Raw genomic sequence first — 20,783 nt, 5'->3', positions numbered from 1 at the left:
TGCCATAGAGAGGAGTTTGTTTAATGGGGGGGGGCAGGGGGGGCACAACTACTGGAGTTTTTTTGAGTAGGAAATGACACAGTCACACCTCAGCTTTAGGGAGTTAGTGGACAGCAAGCACCAGCATCTGGATTGGGTGATAAATTTGAATAGAGGAAGCGAGGTTGCTGAGTAATTACAGCAAAGAGAACATCTGCAAGTGGTAGTGGGGAGCAACAAATATTCCAACTTTCCTTCCAGGATCAGTGTGTGCATTGGGGGTGGGGGGAAGAAAGAGGAAAAAGATTTTGAAATAGGTGGCTTTCTATACATTTACAGAGAATTAAAATAATGAAAACAAAAGCAGACCTGAGCTTCAGGGCACTGGTAGCAGTAGAGGGCTTGTGCTGAAGTGGCACAGATCCTGAGTCTCAGGACACAAGGATTGTAGAGCCTCTACTTCTGGGCACTGAAACGTTGGGAGTTGTCTCCTTGGTCAGTCAGTCAGCAAACGTTTATTTAACATCTCTGGGCCAAGCACTGTGCTAAGTGCTAGAGATACAAAGATAGGTCCTTGGAAAATAAACATGTTTGTTTTAGGAACTGTTCGCATCCCCTTTCCATTGTAGCTGTTCTATTGGCATAGCATTTGAGAACTCTTGAGGTCACCTCCCTACCCCAAAGAGGCATTGGATTAAGACTTTGTGGAATCATTTGGTAACGCATCCCTTGCTAACCTCAATAATAATTCTCTCATAGGCCTTTCCTTGATATGGTATATAATGCATTGGACAGTCCTGAAGATGATTATCATGCCCTTTTTGTTCTTTGTCTTCTATATGCCATGTCTCATAATAAAGGTAAGATTTTACATTATCCTATAGATGCTTTCAAATATTCTCTCTCCATTTTAAAAGAAATAAAAAATATTTTATGAAAAATTGCTTTCCTAAGTAACATTATTAGTTTCTAGAATTCTACTTCATTACAGATGTATATTCCATATAGCTTGTTTTTCCATATACCTATGCCAGAAAAAAAATCAGTATTGAAAATAAATTTAAAACGTTTTTTTTTTTTGGTCTGGACCTTGATTTCAGTGGTGTGTGGGATCCCCAGCTTGGAAGCTCTACCAGTAAAGATAAGGAACTCATCTATAACTGAACTTCACAGATTATTGCCTGAAGCTTTGAAAGGTTGAGTGCTTTGCCTGTGGATACACAGCTAGAGTATATTAGAAGCAAGACTTGACTCCTAGACTTCTTGACTCTATGGCCAATATACTATGCCGCCTCTTAACTGGGCTCATATAATATTTTGGTATTTTCCTAGCACTTTGCTATAAAACAAAGCTCATGGTGGTTTTAATATGTTTTCCTAGCAGTTGTGCCAAAATTAATTGATTATATAATTTTGGTCTTTCTCTTTCAATTTTATTCCCGATGTGTATAAAGAGTGTGCATATAGGATGTGAAATTAAGATTTCTTTCAGAAGATCAATATTGCTTCTCCTATTTTGATCAAGTAAGTCAATATCAAAGCCTAGAGTCTTATATGATTAGAATGATTCCTATTTTTAAATATGGTTAGCATTCTTTCATTCATTGGCATAGGGGTTAGAGAGAGAACCTCAAAGCCAGAAAGATCTAAGGGCAAGTCACTTAATCTCCAGGAGCTCCAGGCAGCTCTCAAGACTCAAGTTGAATGATGTATAGTAAATTGAGCAGAACCAAGAAAACATTGTGCACAGTAAAAGCAGTTTTGTTTGATGAAGAACTGTGAATGACATAACTATTTCAGAAATATAATGTTCTAAGACAATCCCAAAGGATTAATGATGAATCCTATAATGGTGGATCCTGTCTACCTCCAAAAAAAGAACTGATATTGATTGAACACAGACTGAAGCATGCCATTTTTCACTTGCTTTCATTTTTTCTTTTATTCAAGTTGTCTTATACAAAATGACTAATATGGTAATGTTTTACATAATTGCACATGTATAGCCTATATCTGATTGCTTACTGCTTGGGGAGGGGGAGGGAGGGGGAGAAGGAGGGATAAAATTTGGAACTCAAAACTTTAAATTAAAATGTTTATTATTTTTTTTTTAAAGACTTAAGTTGCAGACTAAGCCACCTTGCTAAAGAGTTTTTCCTGTGCCAGTGCAATTATAGATCCAATTCTTGTCCCTCTTCCCATTCATTGATGGCATCTGGGAACAAGTGGTCTCTGTTCATTTGAAAATTTCCTTTGTAGTTTATCACATTGAAATATATTAAACAGCTGTACCAGAAGTACCTGTGTTTTTTGGAAGGAGAAAAAGGTATAGATGGAATATAACATTTTCAGATGTCACAAAGCTGAAAGAGACTCTAACACATTGGATGACAGGGTCAAGATATAAAAAAATCTTGGCAAGCTAGAATGTTGAGCTGACACTAAGATGACATTCAGTAGTGACAAATTTAGAATCTTATTCAGTTGGGTTTAAAAAATAATTTCACTAGGACAGTATGGAGGAGACTCAACCTGGGAACATTTCCATACACAAAGTTGAATACAAAAGAGAATTGCTTATGAAACCATGAATTTCCATACTCCTTGCTATTTAAAAATAATATAATAAATTTAGTATGTTATTTTCAAAAGTGTCCCACTTGTCCATTCTTCCTTCTGTTCTCTTCTGTTCAGAGTGACCTAATTTTAGTGAAACCATGCTGCTTCCTTGTGATCACTGCTAACCATTCTTTTAATAATGTCAAGGTTGCTGGTTTCAATCCTTACAGATTCCAACTCTTCAGTGGGAACATTTGCCCTTCTCCAAGGTTGTGGTATCTCTTGATCACTCACAATCTTTCAGATATCTCTAGCAATGACATCTCTCAATCCTTTCTGTAACCTTGAATATATATCTCACTTGTGCCTAATGACTCTATTTATGGTTGCTAAAGATTTTATGTCCCTATTTTTCTTAAATTTCAACTTATATTAGCCTTTTAAAAATTTCCATTCATATTACATAGAAAAGAAACAAAATAACATTTGTGATTATAGCAGAATAAAAGCAGAGATGCTTTCTCTTATATTGACCTATCTATCCTGAAAAGTGATACAAAAGCAATCCACTGTAGTCCTTGAGATAGGTCATCTCGGGGCAGCTAGGTGGTGCAGTGGAAAGAGTACTGGCTTTGGAGTCAGGAGGAGCCGAGTTCAAATCCAGCCTTGAACACTTGACACTAGCTGTGTGACCCTGGGCAAGTCACTTAACCCTGATTGCCTCACAAAAAAAAAGAAAAAGAGATTGGTCATCTCTCATTATTTGAAGAGCATTGTGTTGGGACCTAGGTAAGTGAGAAAACTTGGGCAAGATATCCTGTATCCTCAAGAACCTTATTATCTGTAGAGAAACACATCATCTGCACAAATAGCTATAACAACAACAACAACAAAAAAAAGATAAATATATGACTACTATAAACAGTGTTGGATGAGATCCAAGAAATAGGATAGCATAATAGAAAGAAAAAAATAATAAATACTAAAAAATGCTGAAATTAGTAGACTCAGCTTCTATTCTTGCCATATACCTGTACAAGCTACATTATCATAGTGTTAAGGGCTAAAATTCTAGCTAAACTGTCTAAAATATCTAATGAGTGGTCGCCAATAAATTATAAGCTTTAGCAAGAGTTAGACTTTTAAGCATTTATTAAGGAGAATAAGAATTTGGTAAAGAGAGAGAAAGGCCTAGATTCCTATCTATTAAAGGGAGAGCACATTTCTAGCTCCCTTCTCCACCAGAGTCCAGAGGAAAGAGAGTGAGACCAAGCGCCAGTCTCTTCCTTCCTCCTCCCACTAGCCCGCGTCACTTCCTGACGCCAAAGAAAAGACTCCTGGTCTTGCCCTCAAAGACCTTCGCTTCATGGGTGGAACTCTTCTACAGTAGGTCTCCAGCAGGTGGCGTTATTCCAATCGTTACAATAGGCAAGTCACTTCAGTTTCAGCTTCAATTTCTTCCTCTATAAACCAGAAGTAATAATAATTGCACTTTACATTATAGGATTGTAGTGAAGAAAACATTTAAACTTAAAGTATTATATAAATGTGAATTATTATTATGAAAATCATTACCAGCTTAGTGGGTCACTAAAGAAGACTTCTTGGAAAAAATAATGTTTGAGTTGGTCTTTATAGGATGGATAGGGTTTTAACAGGATGAGAATGAGAGCATTCTTAGGAATACACTTAGGAAGAGTAAAGGCTTAGGTGAAAAAGTACAGGGTGTTTCTGTAGGGAAGTAAGGACTCCAGTCTGACCAGAGTGTAGAAAATATGGAAGGAAGTATGCAAGTTAGAATGAGAATGACATCAGATTGTAATGGGCCACAAATGACAGGGTAAGGAATTGAGATTTTATTTGGTAGGTGGGGGCGGGGGGGGGGGAATAAGGTAGAAGAAGGATTAGAGTTATTTTGCTTTGTTTGAGAGAGCAGTACTAGGAACAGCCAGTGGAAATTCAAAAAGGGCAGAATTTTGCTTCATAAAAGGAAAAACAACTTATATAATTAGAGCTGTTCAAAAGTAGAATGGGCTGCCTTGCACCTCCCATCACTGAAGTTCATTAAGTGGAAGCTAGATATTGTGGAAGGGATTCCTATTCAGGTAATGTTTGGATTGGCTGACTTCTGAGGTTCCTTCCAAGTCTTAAGATTCAGTAATTTGGTAGGAGTCTAGTGAAGGAGTGACACCATGATCTGATCTATTTGTAAAGATTGTTATCAAACCTTGTGGAATATGACTGGCTTGGGGAAGAGGACTGGAGGCAGGAAGACCAATTACTAGGCTGTAGTAGTAGTAGTGGTAGTGGTAGTGGTAGTGGTAGTAGTAGAGACAAGTAATAATGAGGTCCTGTACCAGTAGAGAAAGAGATCTATTAAAGAGCTCCTATGGAGATAGACTTGACAATATCTAGCATTGGTTCTATGTGAAATGAATCAAAGGTAACACTGAAGTTTTGAATTTGATAGACTTAGCTAATGGTTATGCTGCTGGCACCTTCTGAATAACTTCATTGCAACATTCCTTGTATGAGTATTGAGTATTGAGTTAATGTCCTTTTCTGTGGCTGATTTTTTTAGCTTTAAAAAGTAAAGCTGAATATTTATCAATGGTAAATCCCAACAATGTGTCTATTGATTAAAAACTTTTTTGCAACAAGAAACATTTGACAGTGCAATATGTCCAAAAAAAATTCAAATTGTTTCATTTTTACTTTCCTGCTAATAATCTCCTTGAAACATTGTTTTCTTTGAGAAAGTTTTGTGTTAATATTATTGGAATAGAATTATGCATGAAAGGACACATCATCTCATTTATGATTTATTTCCACTCTTAGAATAGAGTTTTGGTTAGGTGTGTTTTTTCTTTGAGGTAGCAGAAGGTCATTTCTACTTAACCTTCTGGATTTTTATTCCAGATTCTTCCCACCATCACATCCCTCCTAATGAGATGGTCTCTCATTCAGATGGATTTTTCATCATGAGACAATTTAAACATAAAAGCAATGATAATAAAAACCGAATGTTAGCTTAGGACTTCCAGTAAATAACAATAGATTAAAGGCTACATCAAAATGAATATACAGCAATGAAAAGGGTTGAATGGAATAAAAGAGCTTTGCCAGTTATGATTCAATAGGGTGACATAATGAATTCTGGTTCATGAACATAATAGAAAATGTGTCCTTTCATTTCTTTGTTGAGTCTCCTAAAAGCAGTTGCTGATGGCAGAAATCTTTTCTACAGAAACCAACCTGGTGGGCTTTGGAGCTATTACATTTCAATTTTAAGGCAACCTCCTAATCTTCCTCCCCCCCTTCCCCAACACACACAACACAAACACACTTTGTGGGTAAACTACTCAAGAGAAGAGAAATCTGTTTCTCGGAGTGATGTTACTGGGAAAAGGGTGAGAGGAAGGAGGAAAGTAAATAGACACCAAAATAAAGTGGAACTTTGGTTTTTCAGATATCTAAAAAAACATTATTTCCCAGGGCAAATTATACATAATATTTCAGAATGAAGGAAGCTTAGCATAGTCCAAACATATCTCATGCAGGAATTTCCTCTCCAAAATTCTTGATAGCTGGTTATCTAACCTTTGTTTAAATACCTCCAGTATTGGGAGTTGTGTGATTATTATGCTAATAATAACAATGATAGTTCCCACTTACATAGTGCTTTAAGGTTTGCAAAGTTTTGCATACTTTATCTAATTTCATCATTATAGCAGTCCTTTGAGGCAGATGCTTTTATTATGTCCATTTTCCAGATAAGGAAGCAAGCTTGGGAAAGTTCAGTGACTTGCCCCAAATCCCATAGCTAGTACCGTGCTACTTCCTCTCACTACTGCCCAAGGGCAATCCCTTCTAGTTTTGAACAGCTCATAATTCAGTGTAGCTAAAAGCCCAGCATGGATTAGATTTTGAAGCAAGCTTTTTTTTTTTTTAAACAACTATAAGTGTCAGCCTAACTGAAGATTACTTGTTCAGTTTTCCCCCCACATTTACTCAGATCTACTCTCTAATCTAGCAAGTGGTATTTTGAACCTGCTTAATGACTTTTTTGAGATGTGCAGGGGGAGATTTTTGTAGACTTTTCTGGCCAGAAATCTATTTCAGTCCATTTTTATAAAATTTGAGGGCTACATTTCTGCTTCCAGAGTCACTGCTGTGGGAGGGAATCCAAGAATAAGAAAGTCTGTTTAATGACGAGCAACAGAGATTGGTTGGTTAGAAAACCTCCCACAGAGTAACACTGCCTCCAGTTCTTTAAATTAGTCTCTTTTCACCCATGGTGTTGGTGGTAATAGATAGGAATGGGGCAAAACATACATACTGACTTATTTCAGGTTAGGATCTCACAGATGTAGAGAGACTTTGTAAGTTTTCAGCAATTTTTTCCCTTTCCCCTAACTCCTTAGACCCTGCCCCATCTCATTCACTCACCTACTCTCCTCCCCTCCAACCCCAATCATAGGAAGTATATGAAGTACAAGATTATATCTCCAAAATTTTTCATCAAACATTTATTAAGTGCCTGTTGTGTATTAGGCAGTGGTACCAGTTTCAAAAGGTAAAAATATTGCCCTGCAAAGAAGCTAAATTCCCTTGCAACTGGCCCTATCTTTCTGTATTTAAAAATCACCTCACTGTGCAGGATATGAAAGAATTAAGACATTGTTCTTAACCATCCCGAGCTAGAAGAAACACAGTAGCCACAGAACAAATGATGATTGTGACAAATGCTAGCTATAGTATGGTTTTTGACATAGGAGGCATAGATTTATTTATTGGAAATGTTCAGCTGTCTTATCAAAGAATATTGTAGTTAGTGGAAACAATAGAATTTTAATATTTCTGACTTCTCAATATATATAAAAACTTCTAAGGAAGGGAGAAGCTATGATTTGGGGACATTATCATCCGCTTCTCTTTTTTTCCTGACTATTTCACTGTCTTAAACTTTTTATCTGTCTAAAGGCTTTTTCAGTGATTTTTTCTAAGGTACATTTTAAACTTTTTTTGCAGGTATGAGAGGTTTAGCACCAAATAAAATGTCTTCTTTTTTATTTAAATGTAAACAGTATTACATCTTTTTAGCATTTTGAGAACTGTGGCTCTTATTCAGCATTGCCATATACCTCTTGACCAAATTTCACTGAAATTCCTGAAAATTACATAAGATAACATTTTAAAGTTTTGTCAACTACCAGTTTGTTTCAGGATAATGGATTGAACAATAATTCAACTTTTTGATATAACTTGATACCCTTTAGAAATCTGTGAAATTTGATGAAGGTTGCCTTAAATTAGAAGCTTTAGCACCAGTCTTTGGGCATTAAACATTTATTAAAGCATACCAGGTATTCATGTGGAGTTAAGAAAGTTAAGAGGTCCAGCCTGTTTTGGTTCTTTCTCAAGTCCTCTGCCATGAGCCTGCTTCAACCATGAACTCCTCTCAAACTGAGTGTGGAAGCTTTTTATAGGTCTGGAGCAGAGGTGGTCCTTACACACTGCTTCAAGCTGATTGGTAGGTGTCATCGAAATCCATTGGTTCACTGGACTTGAAGGTGGTCTTAAGTTGAGTTCAAAGTCCTTTGCTTCTGAGACCAATACCTTCTTAAGGGCCAGCCAGGTATGGTTACAATCTAATTAACTTGAAGTAAGTTAATCTCCAGGTGGGCCTTTGAGTATCTGCCAAATCCCATTATTTTCTCACAACTATAAATTCTTTTAAAAGGGTATCATGAAACAGAAAGACAAACATAAAATGCCAACCAGTCAGCTATAGTGGTTACAACTTTTGAATTAATATTTCTGTTTTGCTCTTCCTACCACTTCATTTTTAGATTGTATCTGCCTTTAGGGTAAGGTAGCATATCAATTTCAGGAAGGTCAAAATAACCACTGAAATTAAAGTGTTCTCTTCCTGTGATAAGAAATCTTCTCTATATGTTCCTTATTTGTGTTTTTAAAAATGGAGGAAGGGGGGCAGCTAGGTGGCACAGTGGATAAAGCACCAGCTCTGGATTCAGGAGGACCTGAGTTCAAATCCAGCCTCAGACCAGACACTTAACACTTACTAGCTGTGTGACCCTGGGCAAGTCACTTAACCCCTACTGCCCAGCCAAAAAAAAAAAATGGAGGAAGGAAGGGGAAGGAAAGAGAACTATTGAATATATACAAGTAAATGGAGAAATTTACCTAAATTTGTGTCTTTCAGTATTTTATGGCCTGCCACTGAATTCTAGGGCAAACCAACAACCCATGTTCTATGTGACTCTATGTCAAAGTTTGATTAAAGCACCATAAAGTTAGGTTGTTATGGGTTTGAGGATAAGGTGTTTTTTTTTCTTTTTCAAAAAATACTTAACTTTTTTAAAGAGAAAAAGAAAGAGTATAATATTGCTGAAATCTCTAGCTAACAATAAAAATTACAATCAAAATGAATTACAATCAAAATTTCAAATGAACAAAATACAACCAGAATACAGTATTTTCTCATTGTAATATGAGTAATCACATATTTAGCTTTAAAAAAAAGGATGTATTCTAAACAAGATTAATTTTCATTAAAAAAAGATTATTTCATTGAAATACAGTTTTGGAGAATAGATTTTTATTGTTGTATGTGAGATGAGTTATTAAATGTATTTAGAAGGTATGTGTCAAAAATGTCATCTCCTTGGAATTATTTAACAACTTAAGTTCACTGTTGGAAGAAATTCAAAAACATGAGATAAATTGTTATGGTTTATTACATCAATGTGTGTTGCATTTACTTAGAATCCAGACAATAAGCTGTTTAATGCAATTTTACACTCTTCTGTCAGGTATCTTAGGAAGCACCATCTAGTTCTCAAAGGACTATATTTCAAATGTTCCAAGCAGTATAACATTTCTCCCTTCCCTACCTTTTGTTCTGTTCATCCCCCTCTAGTTTTAGAGATTTAAATAGCTGTTTGCTCAAGTGTTTCATTGACACAAAAACAATGAATTTTTAGTGTTGTTTAGTGTTGTTGGTTTTCCAGTGTACGTACTTCCTCCCTACCCTCCAAAGTCCATGTTTGAAATTCATATAAAAAGTTTGTTGAAGTTGTGTATTTATAATAATGAAGATATGAGCCTTTGTGAGATTATATCTACAATGAATGGTGAAAAATTTAGTTATGATATAGTTTCCTTTGTATGTTGATTTCTTTTTTAGGTGAGCAAATCTGATGAAAGCCTCTTTTTCCATGTTTTATGTTTTTATGTTGTTGTTGTTATTTGGTTTTCATTTCAGGAATCGATCCAGAAAAGTTAGATAGAATTCAACTTCCAGTGCAGACTGAAGTTGAGAAGACCTCCTATAACCACTTACTTGCTGAAAGACTCATCAGGATAATGAACTATGCTGCTCAGCTTGGTAAGTGTATCTTAAATGAATCTTTAGTAATTCCTAAAATGGATTTGTCAAGCAACGTTGGAACAAGGGCAGGGATTTAAAGTCAAATTTTTTTCTAGTTCTAGCTTTTCTGTTGTTCATCTAAGCAAATATTTTCTCATTCTGCCTCAGTTTGCTCATCTGTAAAATAAAACATCTGAAAAAAATAAGGTATACCCTCAAAAATAGAGGTGGTGTGGTTTAATGGAAGGAGCATTAGCTTGGGAGGCAGATAATGTGTTTGTGTCCTGGGTTTGTGACCTTAGACAAGTCATTTAACCTTTCCAGCAATCCTCAATTGCCTAATCTGGATATCTAAATTCTTCTTCCAACCCCTTTATCTGATGGTAACTACGTTTTACAAAGTTGTGAAGGGCAAATAAGAGAATGTGTGTTAAAGTACTTTGTAAATTGTAAAGTGATATAAATGTAAGTTATAATCATAATTATTTATTAAAATGCAGCCAGTATATTTGATGCTTTTGTCTACTGTTATTGCTGTGACCTGGGAGAATATAACTTTATGTGTTTTTTGGTGGTGGGCTTTTTTTCTTAATGTCATAAATTTTATCTTAACCTTCATTGAAAAGGATAAGTATTCAGTGGTGGGTTCTTGTTGTTTTTAAACCAGCCAAAATGCTTCACAAAAGTTATTTGTGGATTGGATCAGAGGAATTAAATAAGTCCAAATGAACTATAGGCCATAATGAAGGCTTAGAGAATTGATTCACAAATGGGGATATGGTAATTCAAGACAAGAAATTGTATATACAGGGTTGTGATAGCTGGAAAAAGACTTAGAGTGGAGTTTGGAACTTTTAGAACAAAAGAGAATAGAGAACAGAAAACTTGGGGGAAACAGGCTGAGATGGGAAGCAGTAGGATAAGCTCACTTGAAAACTACTACAAGTAGGAATAATGATAAATTGATATCACTACACAGTGGGTGGTTAGAGGAAACTTAAAGGAAAGGAAACATAGCCTCCTTTGTGTTACTCCTTGTTATTCCCCTTACAATACCTTGTATATTCTAAGCATTTAGTGAATACTTGTGTAATGAACAAATGGAGGACTGGAAGTAGATTCTGAGCCATCACCAGAGGAGAGCCTACTTCAGGGTTTTAAGGCTACAGCAGGAAAAGTTTCAAACAAAAGCTAGGGCCATGATTTTGCTTTTCAAAATGGACTGACATTACTAATTCTGCTTTGTACTGTGTGGGAAGAAAGAAAGAACTGGTAGGAATTAGGGTTTAGTATGGGCTAGACCTGGCTCTAAATATTGAGCATACAAAGAAAGACAAAAGTATAATCCTTAACCTCAAGGACTTTAAAATTTAAGGGGGAGACAAACGTTAACAACTATGCATACACACACACACACACATATATATGTGTGTGTGTGTGTGTGTGTGTATGTAATCTCAGAGTTATCTTAATTAACATTAGCTGGGAAAAGGCTTCCTTTGGAAGGTGGGAGTTAAAATCTTGAAGTAAACCAGGGAAACTAAGAAATAAAAGTAAGGTAGAGCATTCCAGACATAGGATTCAAAAGCATAAAGAGGAGAGATTAAGTGTTATGTGTGAGAAACTAGTGTGCTGGGCAGGTAGGTGGCGAAGTGGATAAAGCACTGGCTCTGGATTCAGGAGGACCTGAGTTCAAATACAGCCTGAGCCACTTGACATTTACTAGCTCTGTGACCCTGGGCAAGCCGCTTAACCCCCATTGCCCCACAAAAACAAAAAAGAAACTAGTGTGCTTGGATCATTGCATGGAAGGAGAACAAAGTGTATAAAAATGGAAAATATAGGAAATGAAGCAAGTTATGAAGAGTTTTAAATGCCAGAGAATTTTTTATTTCAGAACTGATAAGGAATTGGAAGTGGGAGTGTGAAGGAGAATGACCTAGTTAGCTCTATGCTTTTTTAAAAATTGGAGGATGACACCAAGGTTGTGAGCCTGTGTGACTGGGAGGATGCTGATGCCCTTGATAGTAACAGGGAAGCCGTGAGGATGATAGGGTTCAAGAGGAAAGATAATGAATTCTGGTTTAGACCTAGTGAATTTGAGATGCCTATGGAATGTTCATTTCCACATATCCAAAAAGCACTTAATGATGTGAAACTAGAATGCAGGAAGGAAGGAAATTAAGACTAAATACATAAATATGGGAATTATTTGCATAGAGATGCTAATTGAACTTATAGGAGCTAGAGATACTATAGAAAGAGAAAAAATGAGGGCCTAAGATAGAGCCTTGTGGGGATGGGGAGAGGATCTTCAGACTGTACCACCTTTTTTGCCTATGCTTTTTAGAAAGTCATTAGAGAAACCCAAGGAGTTACTATCATTATAACCAAATGGTATTTATGAATTACCTACTGATTTTAAATTGTTATTTGTGTACATTCAAATCAGATATAGTTCTGAGTATCCATTTGCAGATTATTCATATTATTATAGTGTGAGATTCAAAATTGGATATACGGAGCATTAATCTTCCTCTTTAACTTTCCTTAAGAAAAAGGAGCCATTGAGCTTTAATCTATGACGGATCAGGTTTTTTTATTTATTGCTTGAGAATTAATTAGACAACAAGAGTTGAAATCAATTAGGGAAATAAGGAAGGAGAAATACAAATGAATAATCTTAGATCTAAGATTAGTCTATTCCTTGATAAAACTCACTGAATCCCAAACTGCCCACCAGACCGCGAATCTCTGAAAAGACTGAACACAAACCACGTGCACTCCTTTCAATCCCGCTTCGTCACTGTTCACCACCAGAGAGAGAACTTCCGTTCCTGCCCTCACTTTTAAGTCCGTGTACTGGAAGTTCCTCGCGTTCTCCTCCCCAAAAAAGGAGGTCCTTCAAAAGCCGCTTCAGTAGCATGCGCAATCTGTCAAATGATTCAGCTAAAACTTCCGATATATATCTTTGCCACAAATAATTTTTACCACAGTAGCATTGACTATTAAATTTATGATGGGCACATGAACAGTATAATTGTGTAGGAAGATACTTATAGGTTTTTAAGGTTCACCCTTTTTCAATTGAATTCTGGTAGCTTGGATTTTTTTTTTAAGTCTATTGAACAGTTATAATTTTTATGGAATATTGGTGGGAAAAGAAATAAACTTCTGTTCAAATGAGCTAAGGCTTTGAAGCTATTTACTAAGTTATGTAATGGAATTTATTAATTTGATCATTGACAATGCTATGCTAAGGTTTAGTAAAAAATCTCACAGTTATTTCTTGTTTTTTATAGATGGAAAAATTAGACTGGCTACTTTGGAACTTAGCTGCTTGTTACTAAAGCAGCAAGTCATGACAAACAGTGGCAGCATTATAAAGGATGTTCACCTTGCCTGCCTTGAGGTAAGGATCCGTATTCTCCTATAGAGGGGTGAGCTTTCCAACCAACATTGTAACTCACTTCGTGTAGTGGACAGCTTTAATAAAGAGAAGCAGGATCTTAAATTCCTTCTCAGGAAATATAGGTTCTTTTATGAATCTAAAATATATTTTTAAAAATCTCATTTTTATTAGATACTAGTGTTTTTCAGCAATTAATTCCTATGTTTATTTAAAGGTTTTTAATTTAGTCTGCTTTCTTAACTTAAGATTTGATTCTTCTGTAATTTTTCTCTCTTTAATAGGGTGCAAGAGAGGAAAGTGTTCACCTTGTGAGACATTTTTATAAGGTAAGAAATATATATGTGTATATACAAATATATAATACTCCATTGATTCCACAAACATCTAAACTTATGCACTAGATTTTCAAATAAAAAGAGTTATGAAGAATGATCCAGATGGGGCAGAGCCAAGATGGTGGAGTAAAAGCAGGGAAACCATTTGAGTGCTCCCAGATTTCCCTCCAAACAACTTTAACTCCTTAATACAAAATCCAGAGTGCCAGAACCAATAAAAGGATGGAGTGAAATAATTTTTGAGCCTGAGACAATTTAGAAGGTCAGCATAAAGTTCTGTCTCATTGGGGTGAGAGTGGAGCACAGGCTGAACCTCAGCAAACTAGCTGTAGGCCTCGGGGGTAACTGAATTGGCAGCAGCAACTTCTGGAATTCTCAGGCCACAGATGGTATGGGGAAGTTAGACAGCTGATCAGAAGGAGATTGTAGAAGACCCTTTGCTGGCACTGGGTGCAAGACTCTATTGTATTACCCATAATTGATTCTGAGTCACAATCCCAGGGTGAGAAGTAGCACTAGTACATCAGAGGCTGTGGCCACAGGGGAACAGGAACCATGATCACATTTCTAGTGTGAAAAAGAATGCTTGTGATTGTTCATAAAGAAGACTACTTCTAGGAGAACAGTGATCACATCTCTCCTTAGATCAAACTACGTTTGAAGAACTGAAAACTTAAACACCCTCTCCCTATCTCCCCATCCAAACTAGCTCTGAAAACAGCAGCCCAAAAAACACAAAGCTTGGTACCATGCTCCCTAAACCCAAGGGGCATAGCATAACTTTAACATAAAGTTAAAAGCCAAGAAATAGGCTTGAAAAATGAGCAGACAACAAAAAAAGAACCTGATTGTAGAAAGTTACTATGGTGACAGGGAAGATCAAAACACAAACTCAGAAGATAACAAAGTCAAAGTATTACATCTAAAGCCTCAAAGGAAAATGTGAATTGGTCTTAGTCCCAACGTGAGTTTCTAAAAGAGCTCAAAAAGGATTTCAAAACTCAAAGAGAGAGGTAGAAGAAAAATTGGGAAAAGAAATGAGAGTGATGCAAGAAAATCATAAAAGAGTCAACAGGTTAGTAAAGGAGGAGAGTGTGCACATGCACGTACACACACACACACAGAGAAAACCACTGCAGAAAATAACACCTTAAGAAGCAGAATAGGCCAAATTTAGGTAAACAAAGAACAAAAATCCACTGAAAGGAATAACTCCTTAAAAAAGTAGAATTGGCCAAGTGGCCAAGTTGTACAAAAATTTACTGAAGAACTCCTTAAAAAGCAAGTGGCCAAATGGAAAAGAGATATAAAAGCTCACTGAAGAAAATAATTCCTTAAAAATTAGAAAAAAAAAAAAGAACTGAGTAAGTGGAAGCTTATGACTCTATGAGAAATCAAGAAATAATAAAATAATATCAAAAGAATGAAAAAATAGAAGAAAATATGAAATATCTAGTTGGAAAAACAACTGACCAGGGAAATAGATCGAGGAGAGATAATTTAAGAATTATTGAGCTCCTTGAAAGCCTCGATCAAAAAAAGGAGCCTAGACATCATCTTTCAAGAAATTATCGGGACAGCTAGGTGGTGCAGTGAATAAAGCACTGGCCCTGGATTCAGGAGGACCTGAGTTCATATCTGACATCAGACACTTGATACTTACTGTGCGACCTTGGGCAAGTCACTTAACCCTCATTGCCCTGCAAAAGGAAGAAAAAGAAAGCCTGATATTCTAGAGGGTAAAGTAGAAATTGAAAATCCACCAATTGGGGGAAGCTAGGTGGCACAGTGGATAAAGCACTGGCCCTGGATTCAGGAGGACCTGAGTTTAAATCTGGCCTCAGACACTTGACAATTACTAGCTGCGTGACCCTGGGCAAATCACTTAACCTTCATTGCCTCCCCCCCCCAAAAAAAAAAATTCACCAATCATTTCCTGAAAGAGATCCCAAAATGAAAATTCCTAGGAATATTATAGCTAGGTCAAGGAGAAAATATTTTAAGCAGCCAGGAAGAAACAATTCATATATCATGGAACTACAGTCAGGATAACACAAGATATAGCAGCTACCATATTAAAGATTTGGAAAGCTTGGAATATAATATTTTGAAGGGCAAAGGAGCTATGATTATAAGAATCATCTACCCATCAAAACAGAATAATCCTTCAGGGGGGAAATTGATATTTAATGAAATAGAGAATTTTCAAGTATTTCTGATGAAAGATCATAGCTGAATAGAAAATTTGACTTTCAAATACAAGACTCAAGAGAAACATAAAAAGGTAAAGAGGAAACAAATCATAAGGGATTCATTAAAATCAAATTGTTTACATCCCTACATGGGAATTTGATACTTGTAACTCTTAACACCTTTATCATTATTAGAGCAGTTATAAGGAATGTACATAGAGGTTACAGGTGGAAGGGATGATATCTACATAAATAAAATTATGGGATTAGAAAGAGATGACTATGATGGGATGACATCTAAAACAGAATTAAGGGGTGAGAAAGAGGGATGCATTTGGAGAAGGGGGAAGAGAGAGGTAGAATGGGGGAATGATCTCACATAAAAGATCCTCAAAAGAGCTTTTACAGTGGAGGGGAAGATGGAGGTGGAGTGGGGACAGTGCTTAAACCTTACACTCATTGGAATTAGCTCAAAGAGGGAATAACAATTGGGTATAGAAATCTCTTACTCTACAAGAAAGTAGGAGGGGAAGGGGTTAAGAAAGGGGGAACTGATAGAAGGGTGGGCAGATTGGGGGTAGTGGTAACCAGAAGCAAGACACTTTTTTGGCAGGGCAATGAGGGTTAAGTGACTTGCCCAGGGTCACATAGCTAGTAAGTGTCAGTTGTCTGAGGCCACATTTGAACTCAGGTCCTCCTGAATCCAGAGCCAGTGCTTTATCCACTGAGCCACTTAAGCTGCTCCAGAGAAGTAAGACACTTGAGAAGGGACAGGGTGAAAGGAGAGAGAGAAGCATAATCAGGAAGAATAGGATGGCAGGAAATATATAGTAATCATAATTTGAATAAATTTTTATAGAAAGTTCTCTGATAAAGGCCTCATTTTTTGACTCTATAGAGAACTGAGTCAAATTTATAAGAATACAAGCCATTCCCCAACTGATAAATGGTCTAAGGATATGAACAGGCAGTTTTCAGATGAAGAAATCAATGCTATCTATAGTAATATGAAAAAATATTCTATATAACTATTGATTAGAAAGATGCAAATTAAAACTCTGAGGTAGCACCTCACACTTATCAGTTTGGCTAATATGATAGAAAAGGAAAATGACAAATGTTAGAATGTGGGAAATTTGGGATACTAACATGCTGTTGGTAGAGTTATGAATTGATCCAGCCACTCTGGAACTATGTCCTATGAACCATAAAACTGTACATACCCTGTGACTGAGCAGTACCATTACTAGTTCTGTATCTCAAAGAGATTTTTAAAGAAGAACAAAAAGGACCCATATTTACAAAAATACTTATAGTAGTTCTTTTTGTGGTGGCAAAGAATTAGAAACTGATTCCCATCATTTGGGGAATGGCTGAACAAGTTGTGATATATGATTGTGATGGGATACTATTATGTTATAAGAAATGATGGGCAAGATGCTTTCAGAAAAACCTAGAAAGCCTTACATGAACTGATGCGAAGTGAGGTAAGCAGAACCAGGAGAGCATTGTACATAGTAACTGCAACACTGTACAGTGATCAGCTATGAATGACTTAGCTATTCTCAGCAATACAGTTATCCAAGGCAATTCTGAAGGACTCACGACAAAAAATTCTGTCCACTTCTAGAGAAAAGAACTGATGTTGTCTGAATGCAGACCAAAGCATACTTTTCTTTTTTTCACTTTTTACATTTGGGGGAGTGGGGTGGTGTTTTTGGTGGGTTTTTTGTTTGTTTTGTGATTTCTTTTACAACATGACTAATATGGAAATATGTTTTGCATGACTACACATGTATAGCCTTTATCAAATTGATTGTCTTCTCAATGATGGGGCCAGAAGGGAAGGAGAGAATTTGGAACTCAAAATTTTAGAAAATGAATGTTAAGATTGTTTTTACATGTATTTTAAAAAACATTTTAAAAAGAATGATCCACCGGAGGAGATTGAGATGTGCAGGAGGAAAGCCAAAAGAAAGCATTTAAGAAGAAAGGATAGTCTCATGCCATAGAGAAGTCAGGAGGACTGAGCACTTAGAAAATACTATCCAATCTTGCAACCAAGAGAGCACTTGTCATTTGGAAAGGAGCAGTGTTAGTTGAATGATGAAGTTGGAGGCCAGATTGCAAAGGTTGAGAAGTGAGGCAAAGAGATGATGCAGAAGCAACATATATAAGGCAGGAGTGATATAAAGTGGTAGCTTAAGGAGATGGTAGGGGCAAGTGAGGACAGGAGAGACTTGGGAGTGTTTATAGGCAACAGAGAAGGAATCTCTAGATGGAGGGGAAAAACTTGAAGATTAGTGAGAGAGGACATAAATATAGGGACATTCTTCTGGAGGACAAAGAAGACCCAATGGAAGGGATAATCAGAATTGGAGTAGCACATAGAAAGGACAGGCTTGAAGTTGGGTTTGAGGAAAAGAGTTGTTTAATTTTAGGTATGTTCTAAGAATAGAAGCAAAGAAGAAAGGCAATGGAAGATGAATGCAAGATCGTGGACTGGGCTGGCAAAAATAGTGTAAGAAATGTTAAAGCTCAGATTAAGAAGAGATGGAAAAGGAAAGCTAATGATAAAAACGTTTTAGGGTTTTGTTTTTTAAATTTTATATTGGGATCAAAGAAAGGATAGGGCTATGATTTGGCATAGATAGGATAATAGTAACTGATGACAAATTGAAGACTTCTTAGCAATTATTTTGCTTCTATTTTCTATCCATAGAACAAATAAAGGACATGAAAGAACAAAAATGGCTAGAAGAGAGTTGATATCCAAAATAAATAAGGAAATTGTAAGAGAGTAATACCTATTTGTCCTTAATGTGTTCAAGTCATCAGTGTCCCATGGTACCAAAAACAGTGGCATGTATGATTGTTGATCCACTGCCAGTGAACATTGAAAGATCATGGAGAACAGGAAAGGTACCATAGGCCCTGAGAAATACAAATGCCTGAATTTTTTTTTTTTTTAGTGGGGAAGAGGATGAAGTCTAAAACCAGTGAACTTGACGTGATTCCTTGTAGAATTTTAGATGCTAATTGTAAAGGAGTGGTTAATGAACATCCTGAAAAGGAAGCCATGATTGGAAAGAACTAGTATATCTTCATGAAGAGTAGGTCATGTCAGAACAACTTCCCTTTTGGATACAATTACTGGAATGGAAGACCAGGGAAATCCTGTATGTATGCTACTTAGCTAGATTCAGCAAAGCATTTGACTCAGTCTCTCTTGCTCTTCTTGTGGACAAGATGAAGGTGTATGGGCTCAGTGGTAGTCAAGGAAGGTGACTTGAAAATTAGTTGAATGGCTGGTCTTAAAAAGTCATCAGGAACAATTTGTGGTCACATCAGTATAGCAGGTCTTCAGTGAAGTACCCCAGGATAAGGTTCCATTTAAAATTTTTATCAATGGTTTAGGTAAAGTGATACATTTCATGCTTATCAAATTCACATCTGACATAAAAATGGGAAAGATAGGTAACATTTATGACAGACTTAAAAAAAATTGTTGGAGTGCTAGGCTGAATGAGCAAAATACAATTTAATAGGGATACATTTATTGTCTTATGCTTGGCTTCAAGTTAGAGTTAACAGCAGTATAAAATGAGAAAAGAGTAACTAGATAACAGTTTGATTGAAAAGGTTCTGGGGATTTTAATGTTCAAAATGAGTTAACAGTGTGATATGGCAGCCAAAAAAGCCAGTCTGACCTTAGCCTACATTAAGATCATTAAGAGGGGTGTTGTGTGGAGCACTAAGGAGATTGTAGTTTCTCTGTACTCTGGCACAGTCTTCACACATACAGAGTCTTGTTTTCAGTTCTGGTCATTACATTTTAGGAAAAACATCAATGTGCTGCATTGGCCAGGGGATGTTAACTAGGATTGTGAAGGCTCTTGAGTTCATGCCCTATCAGGACTGGTTGAAGGAGCTGGTATGTTTAGCCTCCAGAAGAGAAAATTCTGGGGCATTAGAGCTCCCTGCAGGTATTAAAGGACTGTCAGATGGAAGAGACAATTAGTGTTGTTCAATTTAGCCTCACAGGGCAGAAGTAGGAGCAATGATTGGAAGTTGTTAAGAGAAAACTTTAGGCTTGATATCAGGAAAAGTTCCAGCAATCATAGCCATCCAAAAATGGAATGTGCTGCCTGAGAATTCTCCTTATTAGAGCTCTTCAGGCAAAGACTGGGTGATCACTCACTGGACAGGTTGAACAGAGAATTTTTGTTATTATTAGATGGCCTCAGAGGTTCCATCCAACTCTATGATTTTTTCCCCCCAAAAGGCAGTGAAGACAGTCTATTACATCAGAGCATATTCAGCACCATCTTCTAACCTTTCTGTAATTAAAAAGTCTAGCACTATGGGAATTTCTATTGAGAATGATGACCTTGAAGAGTTACAAAATTCTGAAGTGCCTTCTGAATCATCTTAAGAGAGATTTAGATCTAAGCAAGATCTTAAATTATGTTTATCATTTTAGTATCATATTAGAATTCTTCAAAGATCGGTAAACCATATATGGTCAAATAGTAACTCTCAGCTAACCAAAATAACCCATTTCTCCACTCTTATGAATAAACAGGAGTTTACTATGTTTCGTTGGGAAAATTTTAGAATCAGTATCTTTTGAATCATTATGAGTATTAACTTTATTTGAATATTTGTACAAAAGAAAGGATTTAACATTGTTTTCCTTTCCACTCTTCCCACACTAGACTAAAATCATGTAAAATATAGTGAAGTGCTGTCACCTTAGAATAATTAATATGAATACCTCATTTCTGTTTTAGTTTTACTTTAAGGGTTTTGAAAATTGTTGACTGGTGAAATTTGAGATTTCATCTATCACTTGATTATATATACATATGTATGTGTGTGTGTGTGTGTGTGTGTGTGTGTGTGTTTTAGTT

General features: G+C 36.3%; 1 protein-coding gene across 7 annotated transcripts in view; it reads left to right on the top strand.

Annotated features, from left to right (window-relative positions):
• Positions 1-20,783, top strand: part of CLEC16A (C-type lectin domain containing 16A) — a 235,123-nt gene that overhangs the window by 69,977 nt on the left and 144,363 nt on the right. For all 7 annotated transcript variants that reach the window (XM_043972793.1, XM_043972785.1, XM_043972809.1 and 4 more), the window contains exons 12-15: positions 739-839; positions 9,827-9,949; positions 13,234-13,343; positions 13,625-13,669. In XM_043972793.1, coding sequence (XP_043828728.1) covers positions 739-839; positions 9,827-9,949; positions 13,234-13,343; positions 13,625-13,669 — 379 coding nt within the window. The remainder of the gene's footprint in view (positions 1-738; positions 840-9,826; positions 9,950-13,233; positions 13,344-13,624; positions 13,670-20,783) is intronic.

The sequence above is a fragment of the Dromiciops gliroides genome, chromosome 1, assembly GCF_019393635.1.
Source record: "Dromiciops gliroides isolate mDroGli1 chromosome 1, mDroGli1.pri, whole genome shotgun sequence".
NCBI classification, from domain to species: Eukaryota; Metazoa; Chordata; class Mammalia; order Microbiotheria; family Microbiotheriidae; genus Dromiciops; species Dromiciops gliroides.
This window is presented reverse-complemented; position numbering and strand designations above follow the sequence as displayed.